Source organism: Octodon degus, unplaced genomic scaffold (assembly GCF_000260255.1).
Source record: "Octodon degus isolate 3935 unplaced genomic scaffold, OctDeg1.0 scaffold00014, whole genome shotgun sequence".
Classification (NCBI taxonomy): Eukaryota; Metazoa; Chordata; class Mammalia; order Rodentia; family Octodontidae; genus Octodon; species Octodon degus.
This window is the reverse complement of record NW_004524590.1, coordinates 21,504,373-21,526,571: the sequence shown is the minus strand read 5'-3', so window position 1 is coordinate 21,526,571 and position 22,199 is coordinate 21,504,373. Positions and strand designations below refer to the sequence as shown.

The window sequence follows — 22,199 nt, the reverse complement described above, 5'->3', positions numbered from 1 at the left end:
GAGGTTGAAGCAGGAGAAGCACAAGTTTGAACCCAAATCTGGGCAATTTAGTGACTTAGTGAGAACCTCTCTCAAAATTATTTATTTATTTATTTATTTATTTATTTATTTATTTTATGTATTTGGCACAAGGTCTCACTACACAATTCAGATTCTGTAGCCATCCTTCTGTTTTCAGCCTCCCCAGCGCTGGGAATATAGGAGCGTAACAACAAGCTGTCTCAGTGGATGGCTCAGGACACCCGGGGGTGGATCCAGTACGGTATGTGGTAGTGATCATTACTATTTCTTATCTAACCATAACACTTTGATAAAAACATGAAAATGACATTGATTTGTGATTTTTCCATCACCATAATAATTTCGATATCATTTTCATGTTTTTATGAATGTTATTATGGCTAGATAAGAAATGATCATTAAGAATAGACAAAAGCCACATGCAGTGATATATACCTTTAATCCCAGGTACTGAAGAGAATAAGGTAGGACAATCACAAGTTTGAGGCCAGCCTGATAAACTTAGTGATAACCTGTCTCAGAAAAGACAAGAATAAAGGGTGGAAGAGAGAAAAAATGGAGGGTACAGAAGGTCTTTATATTATCTTTACAACCTCATGTGTCTAAAATTATTTTAAAATAATGTCTATTAATGTATATGTAATAGACTCAATGAAGTTACAACATAGACAATTCTCAATCCAAAAAAGGTAGGAGAGAAAGAAAAACCAAGAACTCAAACAGAAAATGATGATAAATTTAAACCGATTTATATCAATAAATACATTAAATTTGGATTATCGAAACCCACCACTTAAAAAACAAGTATACATTACATAATAACAATAACAATATACATTAACAACATAATAACAATCAAAAGAAAACTGAAATAGGTATATTAGCATCAGATGATGTAGACTTAAAAACAAAGAATATTACCAGTGATTAAGAGTATTTTAGATAGTGTATATATTATATATTTTATTTACAATACAAAATTTATAGAACTAAAACTAGGTATCAATAAATATAAAATTATAATTGGAGATACCAAGATTCTTCCTATCTCCAGACACTGGTATTACTACTAAAATGTATCATACATTTAATATAAAAATAAAACCACCACACCCAATCTCGGTTACCATCTCAGCCCACCCCAGGGATGGGGCTGGCACCGCAGGCCCAGGGATCAAACCACTTTGGTGGAACTGGGGATTGAACTCAGGCCCTTGTGTGCTTGCCAGGGAAGCGCTTATTCCACTGAGCCATCTCCCCGGCCCCTGCTTGCAGGCACTTTAATCCACTGAGCTGTTTGGCCAGGCCTACCTCCTAGTATTATTCTGCTACCAAAACCAGACAGAATCATCATGACAAACCTACAGATCAGTGTCCTTGAATATAAAAATTAAAACAAAATTGTAGCAAACGGAATGTAAATTCTGCTCCCTAACATTTGGAACAAGGAGATAGTCTTTTATTGCTTATTTTACACTGTTGTGGAGGTCTTAGCTCCACAATAAGGTTAAAGATGTAAAATACATATAGATTGAAAAGTAGTAGCTAACGGCCGGGAAGATGGCTCAGTAGAATAAGTGCTTGCCTGGCAAGCACAAGGGTCTGAGTTCAATCCCTGGTTCTGCCAAAAAACAAAAACAGAAAAGTAGCAGCTAAAATTGCCCATATTTACAGATAACATTACTATCTGCACAGAAAATACTTCAAGCTACTTAAAGTAACAGATGAGTGTGTTGAAGCCCCAGGGTTCATGTTCAATGAACGAGAATCATTTTTTGTTCCATATACTAGCAATAAAAAAATTGGAAATGAAATTTTAGACTATAATTTACAATAGTATAGAAAAATGCAAGTTAATTCAGAGTAAAGTCAAAATGTCTGCACTAAAAACTAAAACACACTGTTTAGGCAAAGTAAAGCAACTTTAACGATATGATACATCATGCTTATGAGTCAGAAGATTTAATATTATAAAGACATCAGTTTGAGTCAGAAGAGTTAATATTGTTAAGATATCAGTTCTCTCAAGATTAATTTATGTATCTAATGTAATGCTAATCTGAATCTATAGAGATTATAGCCCAGGCAGCCTCTTTTGTTATATTTGATAACCTGAATATAAAATGTAACAGTGCAGAGAACTTATAATAGTCAAACAGTTTTGAGCAAAATTGAAATTCTCAAACTACATAATGCAATGGCTTATACAAAGTTATAAAGTCAAGACTTTGTTGTATTGGAACAAAAATAGATATATACATTAATGAACCAAAAAAGACAGCCCAGAAATAGAACTTCATATGGATTTTTAATTGCTCTGCTAAGAAAGGAGACATAATTCAGTGGGAGAAATCATTGTCTTTTCAACAAATGATGCTAGAACATTCGGATCTCTGTAAGAGTAAAAAGGAGTCTTGACCATTATTTTCCGCCATACGTGAAGACTTGACTTAAAATCAGTCATGGACTTAGATATAAAACCTAAGCTTTTGGGCTGGCTAGATAGCTTAGAAGACTCAGCACCTGCTTAGGCAAACATTAGGGACAGGGCTTCGATACCCTGCACCATATGCCACACTGGCCCCACCCCCTAGCACACTGAGCTGGTTACTGAGACCTGCCTGGTGGCAGACTCCTGTAATCCCAGTGCTGGGTAGGCTGAAAACAGGAGGATCACTATGAGTCTGAGCTGCACGGTGTGGCCCTGTACCAAATACATAAAAATAGATAAATAAAAATGTATTTTTATTTATTTATTTTTCATGTATTTAATACAGGGTCTCACTATAGATCAGACTCCTAGTGATCCTCCTGTTTACAGCCTCCCAAGTGCTGGGATCACAGGCATGTGACACCACGCCCAATCTCAATCTCCATCTCAGAGTACCCTGGGGGCAGGGCTGGCATGGCAGTCCCCAAGGATTGAAACACCCCCCCCCCCCGCCCCTGTGTCTGCCTAAGCAGGCACTTTAATCTGCTGAGCTATTTGGCCAGCCCTAATAAGTACATTTTTAAAGACCTAACCTTTTAAAACTCTTAGTAGCCTATCTACATAAAAATGTTTCCATTCTTTAGGTAGAGCCATTTTAGCATAAAATAAAAATGCATTAATTGCCAGACATGGTGGTATACACCTATAATCCCAGCACTCAGGAGGCTGAGGTAGGATTGCTGTGAGATCAAGGCCAGCCTGCACCTGCATAGGGAGACCTTGTCTCATAAAACAAAAGAATTAAATGAAAAAAATGTGATTTATATTTTAAAATGTGTAATGTTAAAAAAAATATATAGTGTTATATCAGGCCTGGTGGTACACACCTATAATCCCAGTATTCCAAGAGTGTGAGGCAGGGGTGGGTCTTAATTTTTTATTTGGGGGCATACTGGGAATCAAGCTCAAGATCTTAGGCTTGCCAGTCAGGCACTTGTGCCACTGAACTACAGCCCTGGCCCCAAGGGTCCCAAATTTGAGCCTAGCCAGGGCAAGTTAGACCTTTTCTCAAAGTAAAATATAAAAATGGGGCCTGGAGAGATAGCTCAGTGTGAAAGCCCTAGATTCATTCCCTAGTACTACAAAAACAAAAACAAACAAACAAAAACCACTGTGGTGATTTTAAAAATATATGCCCTTATGAAAATGCAAGACAAATTGGAAGAAGGTATTTCCAATACATCCCTTCTGCTCTATTTTCCCATATCTGATTAGTTAGTTTAATCATAAGTTTTGATTTTCTGAGCATTCATTATCTACAGTATAATGACTGTGTGAAGCATTTCATACTTGAGCTGTAATTACATTTCTTTTTGTTGACAACTATTGTTTTTCCTGGAGTTAATAAGTATCCTTTTTTTTTTGCTTCTTTGCTTATTTTACTTCTTTGTACTTTAATACTAAGTACAGCATACTTAAAGAAAAAGAGCCTTTTAGATAATTTCTTGTCTATGGTAAGAAATCTTCATTGGAAGTCACAGTGTTGATAATCAGTAGGAAGCTGCCACTTAATTGCAAGTATCCTTGAAGAATGGAGATGAAGAGTTAGCAGTCTCCAACTGAGGAAAGTTCTAGAAAATTAACCATTATGCAGAGCACTGCAGTTGTTTAAATGTCTTAAATTTTGCATGATTTTATTTATTTTTTTATTTTAACTTTAGGACAAGAACTACAGGGTCACACTACATAGATCAGACTCGGCAATTCTGTTTTCAGCCTCCCAAGCACTGGGATTACAGGCGTGCGCCACCACGCCCAGTCTCAATCACCCTCTGAGCAAGCCCTGGGCATAGGGTGGGGGTGGCACAGTACTCCAGGGATGGAGCACCTATGCGCTCTGCCTAAGCAAGCGCTTTAGTCCACTGAGCTATTTGGCTGGCCCCCTTTTTTTTAAATATTGGGAATCTTAAAACATTTTCCCCCAAATATTACTACAATCCAGCAGTTAGAGTCTACAATAACTATGAATAATATAGTTTGTATATTAAATAGGCTTTGTAGGAGTAACTTGTTATAAGCCACATTTAATGACATTTCTATCAACTTGTGTTTCTTAGTTCTCCCAAAGCAGTTCATAAGAAGGTATTTCCAATACATCCCTTCTGCTCTATTTTCCCATATCTGATTAGTTAGTTTAATCATAAGTTTTGATTTTATGAGCATTCATTATCTACATTATAATGACTGTGTGAAGCATTTCATACTTGAGCTGAAATGAAGTTGAAATACCACATACTATAATTTGTTTAGTATATTGTACTGTATGCATGCTAGTGTTGAGATTTCTTTTTCCCTGATAATGTTCTGATAACTCAGTTGATAGTTATTGAATTCCTGTTATGTAGTAAGGTGCCAGAGAGGTAGGGTAAAAATGACAGTGTCGGCCAGCCTGATAGCTCAGCAGACTAAAGCGCCTGCTTAGGCAGAGTGCAGAAGGATTCAATTCCCTGAGTGCCATGCTGGCCCCGCCCCCAGGGTACCCTGAGATGGTGATTGAGACTGGATGTGGTGGCCCGAGCCTGTAATTCCAGCAGCTGGAAGGCTGAAAACAGAATCAGTATGAGTCCGATCTACGTAGTGAGACCCTGTAGACCCTATCCTAAATAGAGGGAAAAAAAAAAAAAAAAAAGGTACCTAAAAATGACAGTGTCTATCTCTAGAAGAGCTTGCAATATTTTGCAAGATTTCAGTAAAGTAAATATTCAACTAGAGTGTATCTTATACTTCAAAAACAAGGATGCCGTGTTTAGCACATTGGAAAATATATGCGGGAAAAGCACACCAAGACTGAACAAGTAAGGTGTAGGTGGATAGCTAAAGACAGAGGAATCAATCTAGGACATGGATGAATTTGGTGGAATGTAATTCAGGCATGTGAAAAAGTTTGTGCAAACTCATGAAGTTTAGCTGGAAATAGAGTATTTAGAGGACCGAAAGTAGGTCACTATAGTTGAAGCGTAGTATTAGGGAAACATTCTGAGTCAAGACCAGAGATTACTGAGAGCAGTAATCACATCATAAAGGTAGAGTTCATCATTTGTAATTTATTCTAAGGGGTCTTAGAATTGCATATAGTGGAGTAGACTAAAATGATCATATTTATGCTTTAGAAGAATAACTGTAATTGTGTATAAAAAGGATAGGAAAAATAATTTTATGGACAGAGAATCCATTTGAGATGTCACTTTTAAAACAGTCTAATGTTGGTGATCTAAGCCAGCCATATGGATGTACCACAATTTAACTGGAAAGAAAGAGTAATTCAAGAAGTATTAGGAAGGTACAATTCATTCGGTGGGGTGGCACACACATGTAATTTAGAACTTGGGAGGCTGAAGCAGGAGGATTGCTAAGAGTTTGAGGCCCACCTCTACTACATGGGGAGATCCTATCTCAAAAACAAACAAAAAACATAACAAGAGGATATAATCAGTAGGAATTAATGATTGACTAAGTATGAAGGGGCAGTAGAATTTAAATTCCTTGCCAGGTCAACAAGGTTGATGTTTGTTCCATACACTGAGACAATGAGAAAAAGAAAAAAAAAAAAAAACAGGAGCTAGATTTTGTGCCCAGACCCTCATTCATTGTGCTCTGTGCCAAACCCAGCAAAGCTTACAGGTAGTAGAAGGATTCTTTGTATTCTACAGTATCACTTTAGAAATACTTTTCATTGGGGGCCGAGGAAATGGCTCAGTGGAATAAGTGCTTCCCTGGCAAGCGCAAGGGCCTGAGTTCAATCCCCAGTTGCACCAAAAAAAAAGAAAAGAAAAGAAATACTTTTCATTGAATCATTTGACTGATTCTGTTGAGAAATTTAAAGATAATTTAAAACTAAACTAATGCTACTTTGTCTAAGTTTTGAAAATTGTTATAACAGTAGGGTAAAACAATATAGAAAATGAGTTTTCAAGTAAATGTGTTTGTTTTAGTATTGAGGTACTCACTGGTAAAATTGCTGTTTTAAAGTCATACACAGTGCTTAATTGTCCCTACACTAAATCATTTATTCATTATTGAGCCTGTAACTCCATAATGAATATATTAAATTAGTATATAAAGTGTAAAAATCTTACTTTTGTCAAATCTGTGGAGGAAGTGAATACTTCTCTATTCTTTCATGTGTAGACTATTTTAACACTGGTCATTTGCTGTGGTTACAAAGCATTGGGCCTGGGAAGGACCTCTGGTAGCCGTTTTTTATCTGCCTTTGTCCTAGGCAGAATTAATGCTGAAAGACTTCCAGATAAATAGATCTCCTATGTATGCTAGTTTTATAGATATTCATGATAGAAGGCTTCTTCCTGTTCTATAGTCTCTCTTTTCTTGGTAACCTATAGCATCTTCTTAGTAGATTGAAAGATGGGAGCTATATTTCATGTTATTTTTTTTTAGGGTTTTTTTTTTTTTTTTTTTTTTTGTACCAGGGATTGAACTCAGGACCTCGTGCTTGCCAGGCAAGTGCTTTTTCTACTGAGCTATCTCTCCAGCCCCCTTTACATTAGTTTATGCCAGCAAATTAGATCATATTAATAAGGTATACTTTAATATATGCCATGTTAAACGATAAAGTTGTGGTATTAGTATATGCAGTGATGGCAGACCTTTTAGAGACCAAATGTCTGAACTGCAATCCCAAACTCGGTTTTTTATTTTGAAATGACAACACTGCCCCATGTGTGTTGTTACCCAGTGTCAGCTGCTGGAGCGATGCCGGGGCGGCTTGGCTTATGTTCCTGCAGAGCCTTGTATGTCTGCTGCGGCAAGTGTGCCCTAGGTTCACAACTCGTAATGTATGTCATTCCTGTGCCTTGTAAATGTTAATGTTAGTCTTCCTTTTGACGTACTTGTACTTTCTAGAATGACAAAATTATGTTTAAGTGTATTTATTATTATCTCCATAGTGAAGTTCAAACCCTGTCTCAAAGATAAAGTTATGGGCATTTAAGAAGTGTTGATGCATGCTACACAATAGATTAAAAACATGTTAATTAAAAGAAGCCACCAAAACAAGAAAAGAAAAACCACATATATTGTATGATTCTCTTTGTATGAATCTGCAAAATACTCAAACTCATTGAGGCAAACAGTAGTTTAAATGTTTACCTAGATATGGGGTTGAAGAGGCAACTGAGAGGTTGGATAATAGCTAAGAGGTAAAGAACTTCTTTTTCTAGTAATTAAAATGTTACATTAAGCTGGGTGTGGTGATGCCTACCTTTTAATCCAAAACTCTGGAGACTGAGGCAGGAAAATTGCCACAAATTCAAGGCCAGGTTGGGTACATAAACCAGTTCTAGGCCCGTGTGCACCTCATAGCAAGGCCTTCTTTTAAAATAATAATAATAGTGAATTAATTGTGGTAATGGTTAGAACTCTATGAATATACTGAAAGTGATTGTATTGCTCTAAAAAGGTGAATTTTATGGTGTTTACATCTCAATAAGGTTTTTTTTTAATAAAAGAAAAAAACACATCCCAGATTCTTTGGCTTTTTTTCTCTGGCTGCCTCAGCTGACTGTTTCCTCCCAATCTAAGGTGACTGCGGTAATTCCTGATTTCTGGGACCAGCCATGTAGTCCAAAGAACATAGTAGTGTTCGTAGGAGTCCCTTTGTCAGTATGCGTTTTGAAGACCCCAGCGGTTTTCCCAGGAGTCATAGTAGAATCACTTGCAGGGGAAAAGGAAAGGCTAGCTCAGACCCTCCACAGCTCAGCTGTGGGTAAGTTCTCAAAGAGATTCCCTTAAAGCTAGTGGCCACCAGATACCTGAACAAAGTTGCCATCTATTCTTGGGCCTGAGGACTTCAACCTTTAGGAAAAGATTTTTTTTTTTTTTTTTTTTTTTTTGTGCCCTTCTTTTAGTTGTGGCTATTTAAGGAAAAATTATTCTGACAAAAAACTTCATTGAAGAGTTTGCAGTAAGGCTTGCTTCTGTTGTAATAAGGGATAGAAATTGAGTTCATTTGCCAATACAACAAGGACAAGTAGGGATTTATAGCAAAGGAATAGGTCAAAGAAGTTGGTAGAAGGAAAATTCCTGAAAGGGGACATTAAAGGAAGGTGGATACTTGCAAAACTGACCTCACAAAAATTCTTGCTGAAGGTAACCATAGGGCACATACATCAAAAGTGAGGAAGGAGGACCATGATCAGACATGAAGGGTAGTCACAACTTTTCTTCTTTGCTTTATACTTCCTATTAGTAATATTATCAGAGCACCAAGTATAAAACCTAAACCAGCATAAGAAAGATGCTGATTATTCCTAGGACCTGCTATTCTATACACTAAGCACTTAAGATAATTTACAAATTCCTGTTCAGATCACTTAAAAGCTGACAATGCCATGACATTTATTCATTAAAGTCATAATAGTTAAAGATGCGTGTATAGGAAATGGTGGCACTCACCTGTAATTCTAGCACTTTAGGAGGATCACCAGGCAGTCAAGGCTAGCCTGGGATACATAGTAAGTTCAAGGCCAGCCAGAACTACATAGAGAAACTCTTGTCTTTTTGTTTTTGTTTTTGTTTTTTGAGAAACTGTCTTTAAAATAAAAAAAAGCATGTGTAGTGCATTTTAAAACATAAACCTATACAATCTCAAAATGAAAAAACTAAGAAAATCCTAAAAGTTCATTTGACACATGGATACTTTCGTACTGTGAACATTTTTTCCTAGGAATCACAGCACATTACAAACGATGGTGAAGTTGCTCGGTGAGTACCAACTGACTGTTTAGCCAGTACAGTGTTACCATGTTAACTAACTGTCACTATAGTATAAGCCTTTCTAAAAGAGTGACTGGAAGAAATGAGGAGCCGGGAGCTTGAACTTTGACATCAGCAGCTCTGTGATTGGGGAAGGACAAAATCAGTGGAGAGGACTCTGGCAGAAAGAAGTAGCTCACTTGGAAAGAGGAGGAAGAATGCATCTGAAACTAGGGGTATAGTGATCATGGAGTGTATAAATCAGACTAGAAAATAATGAATGTACCTTAAAAGTATTCCTACTTGACATGTACTTTTTTAAAGGCTTATTACAGTAAATATAGCTCTTTAGGCAAACATGTACTTTCTTAAAGTGGTTCAGTTCCCATGACAACTTATCTGGAATTTATAGCTCTACTTTTAAGAGGGCTTCATTTCTACTTTGTGAGGTACAGAGATCCAAGCCTAAAGTTCTTAATAGGTTCCAGTCTCATTGTATGATAAACTTCTGTTCTGTAGAAAATTTAGGCATGCAAAATGTAGCTTGGAGAATTAATCTTATGACTTTACAATCATAAACATGAATTTTAAATTGATATTTTTCAATTTTGAAATGCTCTTATTTAAAAAAAAAATTATTACCAAAACTACATAGTGGAGTTTAACAAATAGAAACAGCCATTCTAAAAAACAACAGTCTCCCACCCTTAGTCACTAGTTAGCAGCCACTTTCTATTCTTTTGAAAGGCTATATTTTTAGTATCATTTTCCAAATCCTTTAACATGGTGCTTAGAAGGCTTCTTAGTTTTCATTACTGCTTGCTTTGTAATCTTAGCTGTCATCATTTGATTTCTTTTCTTTTCTTTTTTTTTAGGAACCGGGGATTGAACTCGGGCCCTTGTGTTTGCCAAGCAAGCACTTACTCTACTGAGCTATCTCCCCTGTCCTTCATTTGATTTCTTAATATGTAAAATAAAATTTTAGCCATTTCCTAGCTTTACATATGTACTTTTCCCCCTATTCTATCCTTCCTTCAAAGTTATTCAGTTTTACAATTTTTTTCAGAAACATGCTAATTTTGGCTTGACCAGTATTTATTTGATTATTAGTAGAACTATGTATAAAATACTTCCAGGCAACCTATGTGACATACTGTGGATTTTTTTTTTACCACAATGTATTTCAGTATATTGCGTAATCCTTAATTCAGGATACACATGTCCAACTTCTCAAATACTTGTCGTTTCTGATAAAAACACTCAAAATCCTTTCTCACAGCTTTTATATACATTTTTTCATCACTGTAGTCATCTTACTGTGCAACAGTAGCATAGCAGGATGTTTTCTTTCTAACTGTACCTTAGTACCCCTTGGCCATGCTTGCTTTCTTCCACAGCTCATTTTCCTTACAGTTGGTTCATGCTAAGAAGCAGCCACTTGAGAATGTGCTGCGGCTGCCACTTCTCCTTCTTCCCCTAACTCTTACTCCTTTCTGTCTTCTTTTTGTTCCTTCTGCCTCTGTCTAGCTGTCTGTGTGCCCTCCACTAACTTATCCTCAGTTTTCCCTAGTTATTTAATCTCTTGTGAGCTTTAAACACTACCCATTATGTTAATTTTCCCCTTAATCTTCTGTGCTGTCCTGTGGAGAGCATTGCTGGTTAAGTCTGCTGCACAGCTCTCACTCCAGAGATTTTCTTTCTGTCTCTTGTGCTGAATTGGCTCTTCCCTTGACACTGTTTCCTTTGTTTACTTTCTTGTTTTGCTGGAGCACATTCTTCAGTAGCCTCTGAAGGAGTACATTGGAGATAAATTATTTGAATCACTTATAAACTGTATTGAAAAATATCTGTTCTTTATACCTGATTTTTAATTTCACTAGATATAAAATTCTTATGATTTATAGAACAGTTTTTCACATTTTTCAGTCTAGTGAAAAATATTTATTCTAATTTCTCCACATTTTAATTAAGAGCTCCTTAAGTTGTGACAGTAAGTTAGATACCCTATTAGATGAGAATTAGATTACTTCTTTTTTCTTAATTTACGTTCTTTATTAGTACATGTTGGCAGTACATAGTGATTACATTCCTTGTGGAGAATTAGTGTATGTATGTAACATATCTTAATTCCTGTTCCATTACTTCTCCTCCCCACTCCCTTTATCACTTTGGTCCTCCTCTCATCTGCTGAAGACCTGTCTTCTTATTTTCTATTGTCTATCTTTTATTTTGCTCTTCCTTTTTATTTTAGAGTTTTCATATAAGAGAAACTATCTGATATTTAACGTGTATGTTTGAGTGATTATACTTAACATTATGGTTTCAAGGTCCATCCATTTTCCTGCAAATAATTTATGTTTACCCTTCTTTATGGCATAGTACTTCATTTGTATGAATACATTTTTTAATCCCTTCCTCTGTTAGTGAATGTTTAGGCCAACTCTGTGATTTAACTATTGTGCTGCTATAAACAAGGATATGCATTTTCTTTCTTTCTTTCTTTCTTTCTTTCTTTCTTTCTTTCTTTCTTTCATACTTTCTTTCATACTTTCTTTCTTCCTTTTGTATTTAGTACAGGGTGTATAGGGTCTCACTGTGTAGATTGGACTTGTAGTGATTCTTCTGTTTTCAACCTCCCAAGTGCTGGGATTACACGTGCACACCACCGTGCCTTCTCAATCGCCATCTCAGTGCCCCCCAGCAGCCAAGCTGGCACAGCAGGCCTGGGGATCGAACTCTCAGCCCCTGCATCTGCCTAAGCAGGTGCTTTAATCCACTGAGCTATGCATTTTCAAACTCTTTTGAGAAAAAGATTCTAAAAACATACTAACTGAATCAAATGGAATTTCTATTAGTATTTTGAGGACTCTCCATATTTATTTCCATAGTATTTGTAGTTTATAAGTCCACCTATACTGTAGAAGGGTTCCTTTTCTCCTGCATCTTCACTAGCATTTGTTATTATTTATTTTGGGTATAAAGACCTTAAAAATCATTGATATTGTTGAGAAATCCAATATAATTCAAGTTTTTCATTTTATTTTGATTTTGTTAAGTCTTTCTTTTTATCCTTAGAAACTTATAACATCATTTCTTTGTCCCCACTGTGCTAAAGTCTTATGATGATGGGCTTTTCTTTTTTCTTTTCTTTTTTTTTTTTTTTTTGGCGGAACCGGGGCTTGAACTCAGGCCCTTGTGCTTGCCAGGGAAGCGCTTATTCCACTGAGCCATCTCCCTGGCCCCAATGATGGGCTTTTCTGAGTCTGTTTTTATTCACTGTGAAAACTATTCAGTGGATTTTTTTTTATCCACCATAAATATTATTAAGTCCAATGAAATGTATTTTTTCTTTTTTTTTTTTTTTTGTTATTTTCTTAAGCTGTTATTATTTGTATCATAGGTTGGCTTTCTAATTTTTTAAGTTTTATTTTAAGTTTAAGTGATACATTTTTAGGTGTACATAATGATAGCATTCAACATAGGAAATTTATACCTATAGATGATATAATTATGGTTATGCCTACCTTGCTAACCATCTGACAGATTAATCAGTTACTAAACAGCATCAACTTCTCAGCTTCCAAACTCTTACTGCAAATGACCTTTTTCCAATTTTTTATTCTTGTACAGTTTGCTATTTATTTAAACAGAGTATTGAGAGGAAATGGAATTGTGTTCAATTTGCCATTTTTACCCAAAATTTTTAAGTAACTAGTTTTTGCAGTTAAGCAATACTGTATTCATGTTTTAAGTTTGATTCATACTATCCACTTTAAATTTAATACCAATGTAACTAACTCATTTCATTTTTATTCCTCACTCTCAGTACATAACTTGGTTTCAAGTTAACTAGGAAGACCCTATTCAGTCTGAACCTTCCTGAGTGTGGTTGGTATATACCTCACATTTTCTCCATACTTCACCATTTTCTCAGACCTCTCTCCTGTAGTCTTGATCCTGTCATTCCAGGCTCTTCTAGAACTTTCTTCATCCCAGAGGCAAACAGCATGCCCTCATTTTCTGTTCCTCCTATTCTGTCTACTTTTTGACTGCTTGTTTGTAAACTTATGTATTTTTCTTAAGCTAAAAATGAATTAACCAACTTTCCTTAAACCTTAAACTTCAATCAAGCTTAATAGTTTACACTTTCCTTAAAAAATAAAACTTGCTATTCATCTGATTTCTTTTCATTTTTTCATCTATCTGCCTCATATATATATATATATATATACACACACATTATGGGTAAACCTTTTTTTCTTATTCTTGTGTCTTTTTTTTTTTTTTCATTTATTACCCTTTAAAAAAAAACTTTACTTGAGAGACATTATGGCAATAAATGGTATGTCATGACAAGAAGTACATATTTAGAAGACCAGGGTGGCAGGCACTCCAAGCATGACCCCTCTATTACACATCGCCATCCTTAGTGCAGCCACCTGGCTCACGGGCACCAGCATATACAGTTAGTCAGGGTGTGAATCTCACCAGCCAACCACTAGTCTCAAAAACTTGCTGATGTGCCCCAGGATCACTGCCCCACCCATCTCGTGCATACAAATGCATGACTTTGCCCCTGTCATGTTTCCCAGCTTTTCTCCTTGCCCACTCCCCATTGTCCAGTCCTCAAACGTCTATATATTTTTAAAAATCATCTTTTAACAAAACCACTAATCCCATCTTGATCATATACTGCTTGTTGATTCTTTCTTTTTTGATCTTTTTTTTTTTCTAAGTCTTGTTTTATTTTTCCCATCCTCCTTATTCCTTCTTTTCTACTTGTTCCTTATGTGTGGGTTTATACTACCTTAGGCTGCCTAGACAAAAAATGGTACAAATTTTGTAGACCTACTGATATTCAAAGTGACTTAACTGATGTTTGAAAGTATTTTTCTTGCTCCATTAAAAGTGACTTTTTTTTTTTTTTTTTTAATTAGGGATTGAACTCAGGCCCTTGCATTTGCCAGGCAAGCATTTGTTCTACTGAGCTATCTCCCCAGGCCTTGATTTTTTTTGGTGGAATCGAGGATTGAACTCAGGCCCTTGCACTTGCCAGGGAAACACTTATTCTGCTGAGCCATCTCCCCAGCCCCCAAAAGTGACATGTTTTTAATAAAAAATTTATGATATTAATAAACTTTAACTTTTAATATTTAGGCAGGTGCAGTAAAGGATTATATTAAGATGATGCTTCAGAATGACTCACTTAAATTTCTGGTGTTTGCTCACCACTTAAGCATGCTTCAAGCTTGCACAGAAGCTGTAATTGAAAGCAAGGTATGTTGGCATTTTCCTATGAAACAATTTTTAGAATGCAAATTTTTACTGTTCTAAATATTATGTATAACTTCATATTGAATGTGTTTTTGTCTTTAGGTGATTTTGACAAAATTTGTTATTTTATAACTTATTAAAATGTTTCATATAAGTTATGTTAATATATTATGATATGCTATTTTTTCTTTGTTGCTAATCTTAATATTTTCTTCTGATTAATTTAGCTGAATTGATTAATGATTTGCTGCCCTTGTAGTTATCATGTGAATTTTTTAAAAAGATTTATTTATTCCTTTATTTGGTACAGGGTCTCACTACAGTACAGAGACTCCTAGTGATCCTCCTGTCTGGGATCGAAGGCATGCACCACCATGCCTGGTCTCAATGGCCAGTACCACATGGGGCCGACACAATACCAAGGAACAAACCTGGGTCCTTGCACTTGCTTGGCAGGCACTTAGACCACTGAGCTATGTCCCTGGCCTCTATTACGAATTTTAGTTTTCTTCCTGGATATATTGAGAGTGATGTAGTTGCGAACACAATTCAAAGTTAAATTTTTATTTACCTTCATGGTGGCCTTTCAGTGGTATGATATAAAGGGAAGAATGAATCCAGCAAACATGCTACCCAAGTACAGTCATACCTTTTAAACATCCAGGCTGTATACTTTATACATAATGATCATTTAGCATAGATGGATTTGAAGCATGTAGCCTATATTGCTTATCAAGTTAGCTTACCAAATTAGCTGACATTATTCCATTTTCTTAGGTCTACCTTGATTTCCAATAGTTCTGTTAGTGACAGGATCTTCCATTTTTCCTAGGTGTATGTCTTATCATGCTCTTCAAATGCTGCGAGCTTCTAGGGATGTTCAGAAGCAGTGAAAGGGGCCAGCAAGCTAGCTCAGTGGTTTAAAGAGTCTGCTTAGGCAAGCTTAGACAAGTGCAGGGACCACAGTTGGATTCCTGGCACAACAAGCCAAGCCAGGCCTACCCCCAGGGTGGGCTGAGCTGGTAATAAATAAATAAATAAATAAATAAATAAATAAATAGTGCCAATAAACTTAACTTTTTTTTAAAAAAGCAGCAAAAAGAAATTTCCTGGCAAACAGTTTGAACTTAATATACCTGTAGCAAGAAAGCTTTTTGCTAATACAGGTAGATTTTTAAAATTTTGCATATATATATTTTTAAAACTTTGCATTTTTAAGCTTTTGCTAATATATTAATATTCAATAAAGGTTTAATGCTATTGTTTACCTTATAGGATTTATGAGAACAATGTAATAAAGTACTTTCATTAGACTAAAAGCTTTTCTCATTGAGGAAGAGTTAAACTTAGAAATAATTTTAAGTGATTGAGCAAAACAATTAGAATTATATTATTTTCTTATCTGGATCCTATTATATCTTCAAACTATTAGACTCTCTATTTCAAGCATAGCAAGCTATCTTTTTTTTTCCTACATCCATGTAACTGATATACTTAAATACATTTAACTTTGTTAAGAGTTAAAAATATAGGTACTTAGAGATGGGAGGGAATCATAAGGAGACTTTTTATCAAATTGCTCCTACTCTGACCATGTATTTTTTTCGGAGAAGTCTTCCCAGGTCTTATAGTCTCCCTTAGTAGACACTAAGAGAATCATTGGTAAATTTATATTTGCTTTGTAAAAACAGAAAGCCAGTAAGATACATTCTCTTAGATAATAAATTTGAATATTCTCATTTAAAATTGAATATTCATGTGTTGTAACTACACAAGGCTCTTTCATAGAAGCACAAATCTGAATGGGACTAGTTGAAATTTAGGGCTTATATTTGTTTTATGAAAATGAATTGTGAATTCTGTTTAGCTATTTTTAATACACTTTTCACAACTCAATTTGTTCTTAAGGAGAATAGTATTATTCAGTTTAACAATGTTTTGTCGAGCATGGTGCAACATGCCTATAATCCTAGAACTTAGGAGGCTGAGGCAGGAGAATCAATGTGAGTTTGAGGCCAACCTGGGCAACATAGTGAATCAAAGCCACTCTTTTGAACTGCATAGTGAAACCCTGTCTGAAAAAGACCAAAAAAACCAAAACAACAACAACAAAAAAAAACCCAAAAAACAAAACAAAAAAATGGTTTCTACAATTTAAAAATGTGTGTGGTGGTCTCAATTCCCCACTTCAGTGAAGATTACCATGTTACTTATTTCTTTTAAGTTAATAATGTGAAAAAAAATAGCTGACATAGTACATTAAGAACATATTTGAGGGGCTGGTGAGATGGCTCAGTGGTCTAAAACACATACTTAGAACAAGCTTAGCAAAGCACAGGGACCGTGGTTCAATCCCCCAGCACCACATGCCAGCCCCCCCCCCCCCGTGGGCTGGGCTGGCCACACACACACACACATACATACATACATACATACATAAATAAATAAATAAATAAATTTTTTTTAAAAAAGAACATATTTGAATGTTGGGGATGGTGGAGCATGCTGTGGTCCCAGCACTCAGGAGGTTGAGGCAGGAGAATTGCTGTGAGTTCAAGGCCAGCCTGGGCTACAAGATGAGTTCGAAGTTAGCCTGAACTAAATAACAAGATCCTGTTCCCAAAAAATAAAGTATGTATATATGGATGGATGGGTGGGTGGATAGATATTTGAGTAGATAGATAGATAGATAGATAGAGGTGTATAGTTATATAGATATATGGAGAATATATATATCTAGAAATAGATATATGGAGAGAGAGAGAGAGAGAGAGAGAGAGAGAGAGAGAGAGAGAGAGGAATTAAAATAGAAGCCACATAAATAAAGTTTAGGGAGATCTTTTTTAAATGGATGGTGGAATAATAGATGGAGGGAGAAGAGAAGGGAGGAAAAAGGGGTGGGGAAAAAAGAAGTAAAAGAAGAAAATAGAGCTTTTGCAAATGAGAAGGGAGCAAGAGTTGGAAGGAGCAGGGAGGAAGGGAAGGGGTAGGGAATAGAAGGAGAGAATAAAGGAATACTTAAGATGTGTTATGTACATGTAAATGGTTGCAACTTGAGACCATACTTGTCAGTGAAATATATCAGACTTAAATGTGTAAACATCATATTTTCTCCCCAATATGAGAAGCTGAAAGTAAATAAAATCTAAAATGTACAACAGATATTGTAAAATGGGAGGAAACTGTTCAAAAGGAAAGGGAACTGAACAAAAGGAAAAAAGGAAAGGAAAAAAAACAGATTATATACAAAATAGTGAGCTCATTATACTTCTCATTTCTCTTAGTTCATTGAAAAGAAAGGTTTGTGCTAATATTGTTGGCCAATTAAATGCCTATATCTTGTACTCTGAGTAACTGATTTTATGATAACAATACACAATGTATTAAGCATTGTTACTCTATTTTGTTTTGAAATTTTGTTTTATTTTCTCTTTAAAATAAAATTTTTAAAAAATGAATTAGACATAAACTCTTCTCCATAACTCTTTTTTTCCCATAGCTATTTGATTAAAAAACAATAAATTGTTAGGGCTGGCAAGATTGGTCAGTGGACTAAGTGCCTGCCTGGCAAGCGCAGGGACTGGGGTTCAATCCCCGGCACACTGGCCCTGGCCCTGAGTGCAGTGAGCCAGCCACCAAGATGGAGCATGGTCGTACACGCCCATAATCCCAGGACGGGGGAGACTGAAAATAGGATGACTACGAGTCCAAGCTGCATAATGAGACTCTGTACCAAATACTTTTAAATAAAATAATAAAAGAATTTTTAAAAACCCTGTTATAAGGAGCTATTAAGATACTTGGTTAGCATTCTTCTTATGTAACATTTGCCAACTTGTCATCTTAAGTGGTTCATTTTTTAATGTAACGGCTAAAAATAAGATGTGAAGTATATAAAACAAGAAGGGTGTACAAAAATTTGTCCTCATTTTCCATTTTTCTTTTTGATGCCAGACTCGTTATGTTAGGATAGATGGAAGTGTTCCATCTTCAGAAAGGATACATCTGGTTAATCAGTTTCAAAAGGATCCTGACACTCGTGTGGCTATCTTAAGCATTCAGGCGGCTGGCCAGGTGAGAAATTTCAGGTCTAAACTTGAGAGAAAATGTCATTGATGTAATAAATAAAAACTTTTAACTGTTATTTGTAATTTTTTGTTTGATTGGAACTAACTTTGTATCTGCTTGTCTAGTGTGAATACTGTACTTTGTAGAGTGCTTGAAAGTACAATAGAAAGAAACCTCAGTATCCTTGACTCAAATCTTATGAATTTTTCAAGCAAAGAACTCCCATGAAGAGTACAGTTAGCTTGATTGTCATACATTTTCATTACTTTGGATTTGCATAGAATTTTCTCCAATTTGGTCTTATTGTTTGTGTTTCATTAGCATCTGTGAGATAACATATGGTCTGAGGTGGGGGCTCTTCTGTCCTAGAACTAGTGGTAGAGTGGCCCTGGTGTGTCCTTTAGAACTAGGTTAGGCCGTAAGTAAATGAAAACTCAGATTAAAAGTGATTTAAATACAATTTCAGTCCTCCATTAGACAGTTCAAATTAAGCATGGGCTTTCTACGGTCTTTAAGACCCATGCCCCTTCTAACTTTCTGCTTTTTCACTTCAAGCAAGTATCTTTTACCTGAGAGTGCTGCTAGAGCTACTCTATCATCTCTGCAGTCCAGGCAATGGACAGGAGGAAGGCACTCTACAGCTCACTTGCCTGTAGTTTCTCTCCTGGCCATATCTACCTATGAGGGAAGCTGGGAAGAGTAGACTAATCCAGATGACACTGCTAAAATTCAGGTGTTACGAGACAAAGGAGCAGAGAATACGTTAGGGAAAGCAATGGCACACTTTATAAGAGGGGATCTTTTTTGCTGTAGTCTAAAATGTGTTTATGTCATTGTCTAAGCCAAATCATATAGGTCAGGGAAAAATAATCAAGCATATCTTTGCCATCATCCTGGTATATGCCAAAGATCTGCTTTCACTTAGCTAATTGTAGTACATTGTACAAAATATGAAAGTGATTAAGTTCTGGGATGCACTAATTCTCACTATAAATGGAGTGCTGTCAACTCTTCCTTCGTATTGAAGAATCTTAAACTTCCATGAAACTTCCAGTAATCTAAGTTTTATACTATAGAGTATTCCAACCTTTGAGAGTATCTTCTTGAAGAGCTTTAGCCAGGAGTGGTAGTGCACGCTTGTAATCCCAGCACTCTGGGAGGCTTAAGCAGAAGGATCATAGACTTGAGCCCACTGTGTGGGAATTTAGTAAGATTGTCTCAAAAATTAAAAAAACTAAAAATGGCTGGGCTGTAACTCAGCACAAAGGCCGTGATTTCAATTCTATTATTACAGCATGATGGGAGTTGGGGAAAGACACTCATAGCAGGGAGGTGATAAATGGGAGAAATACAGAGAGGAGAGTTCAGGATGATTTAAAATTTAAAATAACCATGTGTTGAAACAGCAGTTGAGACTGGGCATGATGGTGCACACCTGTAATCCCAGCGCTTGTGAGACTATGAGTCCAATCTATGTAGTAAGACCCTGTAGACTCTGTACTAAATAGGTGAAAATAATAATGATAATAATAAACAAAATTGGGCTGGAGAGATGGCTCAGTGGTCTAAAGCACCTACTTAGAACAAGCTTAGCAAAAGCATCAGGGACCGCGGTTCAATCCCCCAGCACCACATGCCAGCCAGCCCTGCCCCCTGGTGGGCTGAGCTGGCCACACTCTCTCTCTCTCTCTCAAATAAATAAATAAATAAATAAAAATTTAAAAAAAATAATAATAATAAACAAAATTAAAAATAAATGACTACTTGAAATTCGGAATGTATAGGGTACTCCCATTTTATTTTGTTTTTATTTATTTATTTATTTATTTTGGTGGAACCAGGGATTAAACTCAGGTCCTTGCGCTTGCCAGGGAAGCGCTTACTCTGCTGAGCCATCTCCCCGGCCCCCTCCCATTTTATTTAAAGCCATATTTCTGAAACACTTGATATAATTCAAGATTAGTATACATGAAAACTATTATCTTCAGATAAAGTGGAAAGAAAGATTTGTAAATGAGAAGAGGGGTTGAAGACAGGAGAGAAAGGAAAAAGGTAGAATCAAGATATATCTTGTACAAATACAAATTCCTTATGATGAATATGATCATTATGTATAAATTTCACAGATAAAGAATTTTAAAAGACATATCTTTCTAAAAATAAAGGAAAATTGGAAGTGTATTTTTCTTTTTCTTTTTAATGTACTTAGTACAGTTTCTACAGGGTCTCACTACACAGATTGGACTTGTAGTGATTCTTGTGTTTTCAGCCTCCCAAGAGCTGGGATTACAGGCATGCAGCACCACACCCAGTCTTACTTGCCATCTCCGTGCACCCTGGGGGCAGGGTAGGCATGGTGGAGCAGTGATGGAACCCTGGCCCCTGCATCTGCCTATGGAGCCACTTTAATCCACTGAACTATCTGGCCTGCCCAAGTGTATTTTTCTTATTCCTATGAATTTTACTTTTTGGGTTTCTTTTTTGAGATAGTCTCACTACATAATTCAGGCTGGTCTTGAACTCATGACATTCTTCCTGCCTCAGCCCCCTGAATGGTGAGGGTATAGGCTTGTGCCACTTATTTTTAACAGCACCTTAGGGTGATATTCACCTTTCCAGCATTTTTTCCCTTGTATTCTGATATGATTCATCTCCTGTTTTTACAAGAGGTGTCTCTTTATAAATACCATTGCTTCTTTTTTCAACATTATCTCTATTATCTTATGGTATTTGGGGTCTAAGTAGGAGCACAGTTTACCATTGTGTTATCTGACTCTACTCATGTTGTATTAATTCTAGTCTATTTTATAAAATGACTGGTTTTCAGTGTATTTTTCAGCTTAAGAACTGGCATCCCATTTAATACATGTGAATATGACTTTCTTATATAATAAGAAAATAGGTTAAAATAACATCAAAATAATAGCTGAAGATCTTTTGTAAATCAGGAAAGGAGGAGGAGTGTAAGGGAAGGAACGGAAATGGGGGAAATAAGAATCAAGATATATCATGTACTGGTACAAATTCCTTACATTGAATGTAACCATTATGTATACCTAAAATATACCAGTAAATTTAATTAATTTAAAAAATAATAATAATAGCATGAGAGTCACAAAAGTTATAGACATTCCAGTGCATGTAACAACATGATCTTTAAAGTCATTCGTTTCCTACATATTTCATGCCAGAGATTATTTCATATATTGATGTTAAAACAAGACGTTGTTGATACTTTCATGTCCTGCTATTTCAAACTCATGTAAAATGTGGTTGCATAAAACATGCAGCATTATATTTATTGATATAAAGCAGTAAGCTTCAAGGTTTTCAGCATATAACACGAGAAATTTTTCAGGGAGTAAATAGTGTAACTGGAAGCATGATTTTCCTTACCACATAGCAGTTTAAATTAAATGAAGAGGCTTTCAGTACTCTCTGCCCATGGTTACCATGTTATTAATGCCATGCATTAGAAATGATTTTCTCATTTATAATGGATTTTATTAGATTTCCAAGGGATTAAAGTCAATCTAGGGGGCTGGTGAGATGGCTCAGTGGTCTAAAGCACCTACTTAGAACAAGCTTAGCAAAGCACAGGGACCGCGGTTCAATCCCCCAGCACCACATGCCA

General features: G+C 36.0%; 1 protein-coding gene across 1 annotated transcript in view; it reads left to right on the top strand.

Moving 5' to 3' along the window:
* Positions 1–22,199, top strand: part of Zranb3 (zinc finger RANBP2-type containing 3) — a 222,738-nt gene that overhangs the window by 153,175 nt on the left and 47,364 nt on the right. The window contains exons 9-10 of the mRNA XM_023709687.1: positions 14,381–14,500; positions 18,452–18,571. Of these exons, the coding sequence (XP_023565455.1) occupies positions 14,381–14,500; positions 18,452–18,571 (240 nt within the window). The remainder of the gene's footprint in view (positions 1–14,380; positions 14,501–18,451; positions 18,572–22,199) is intronic.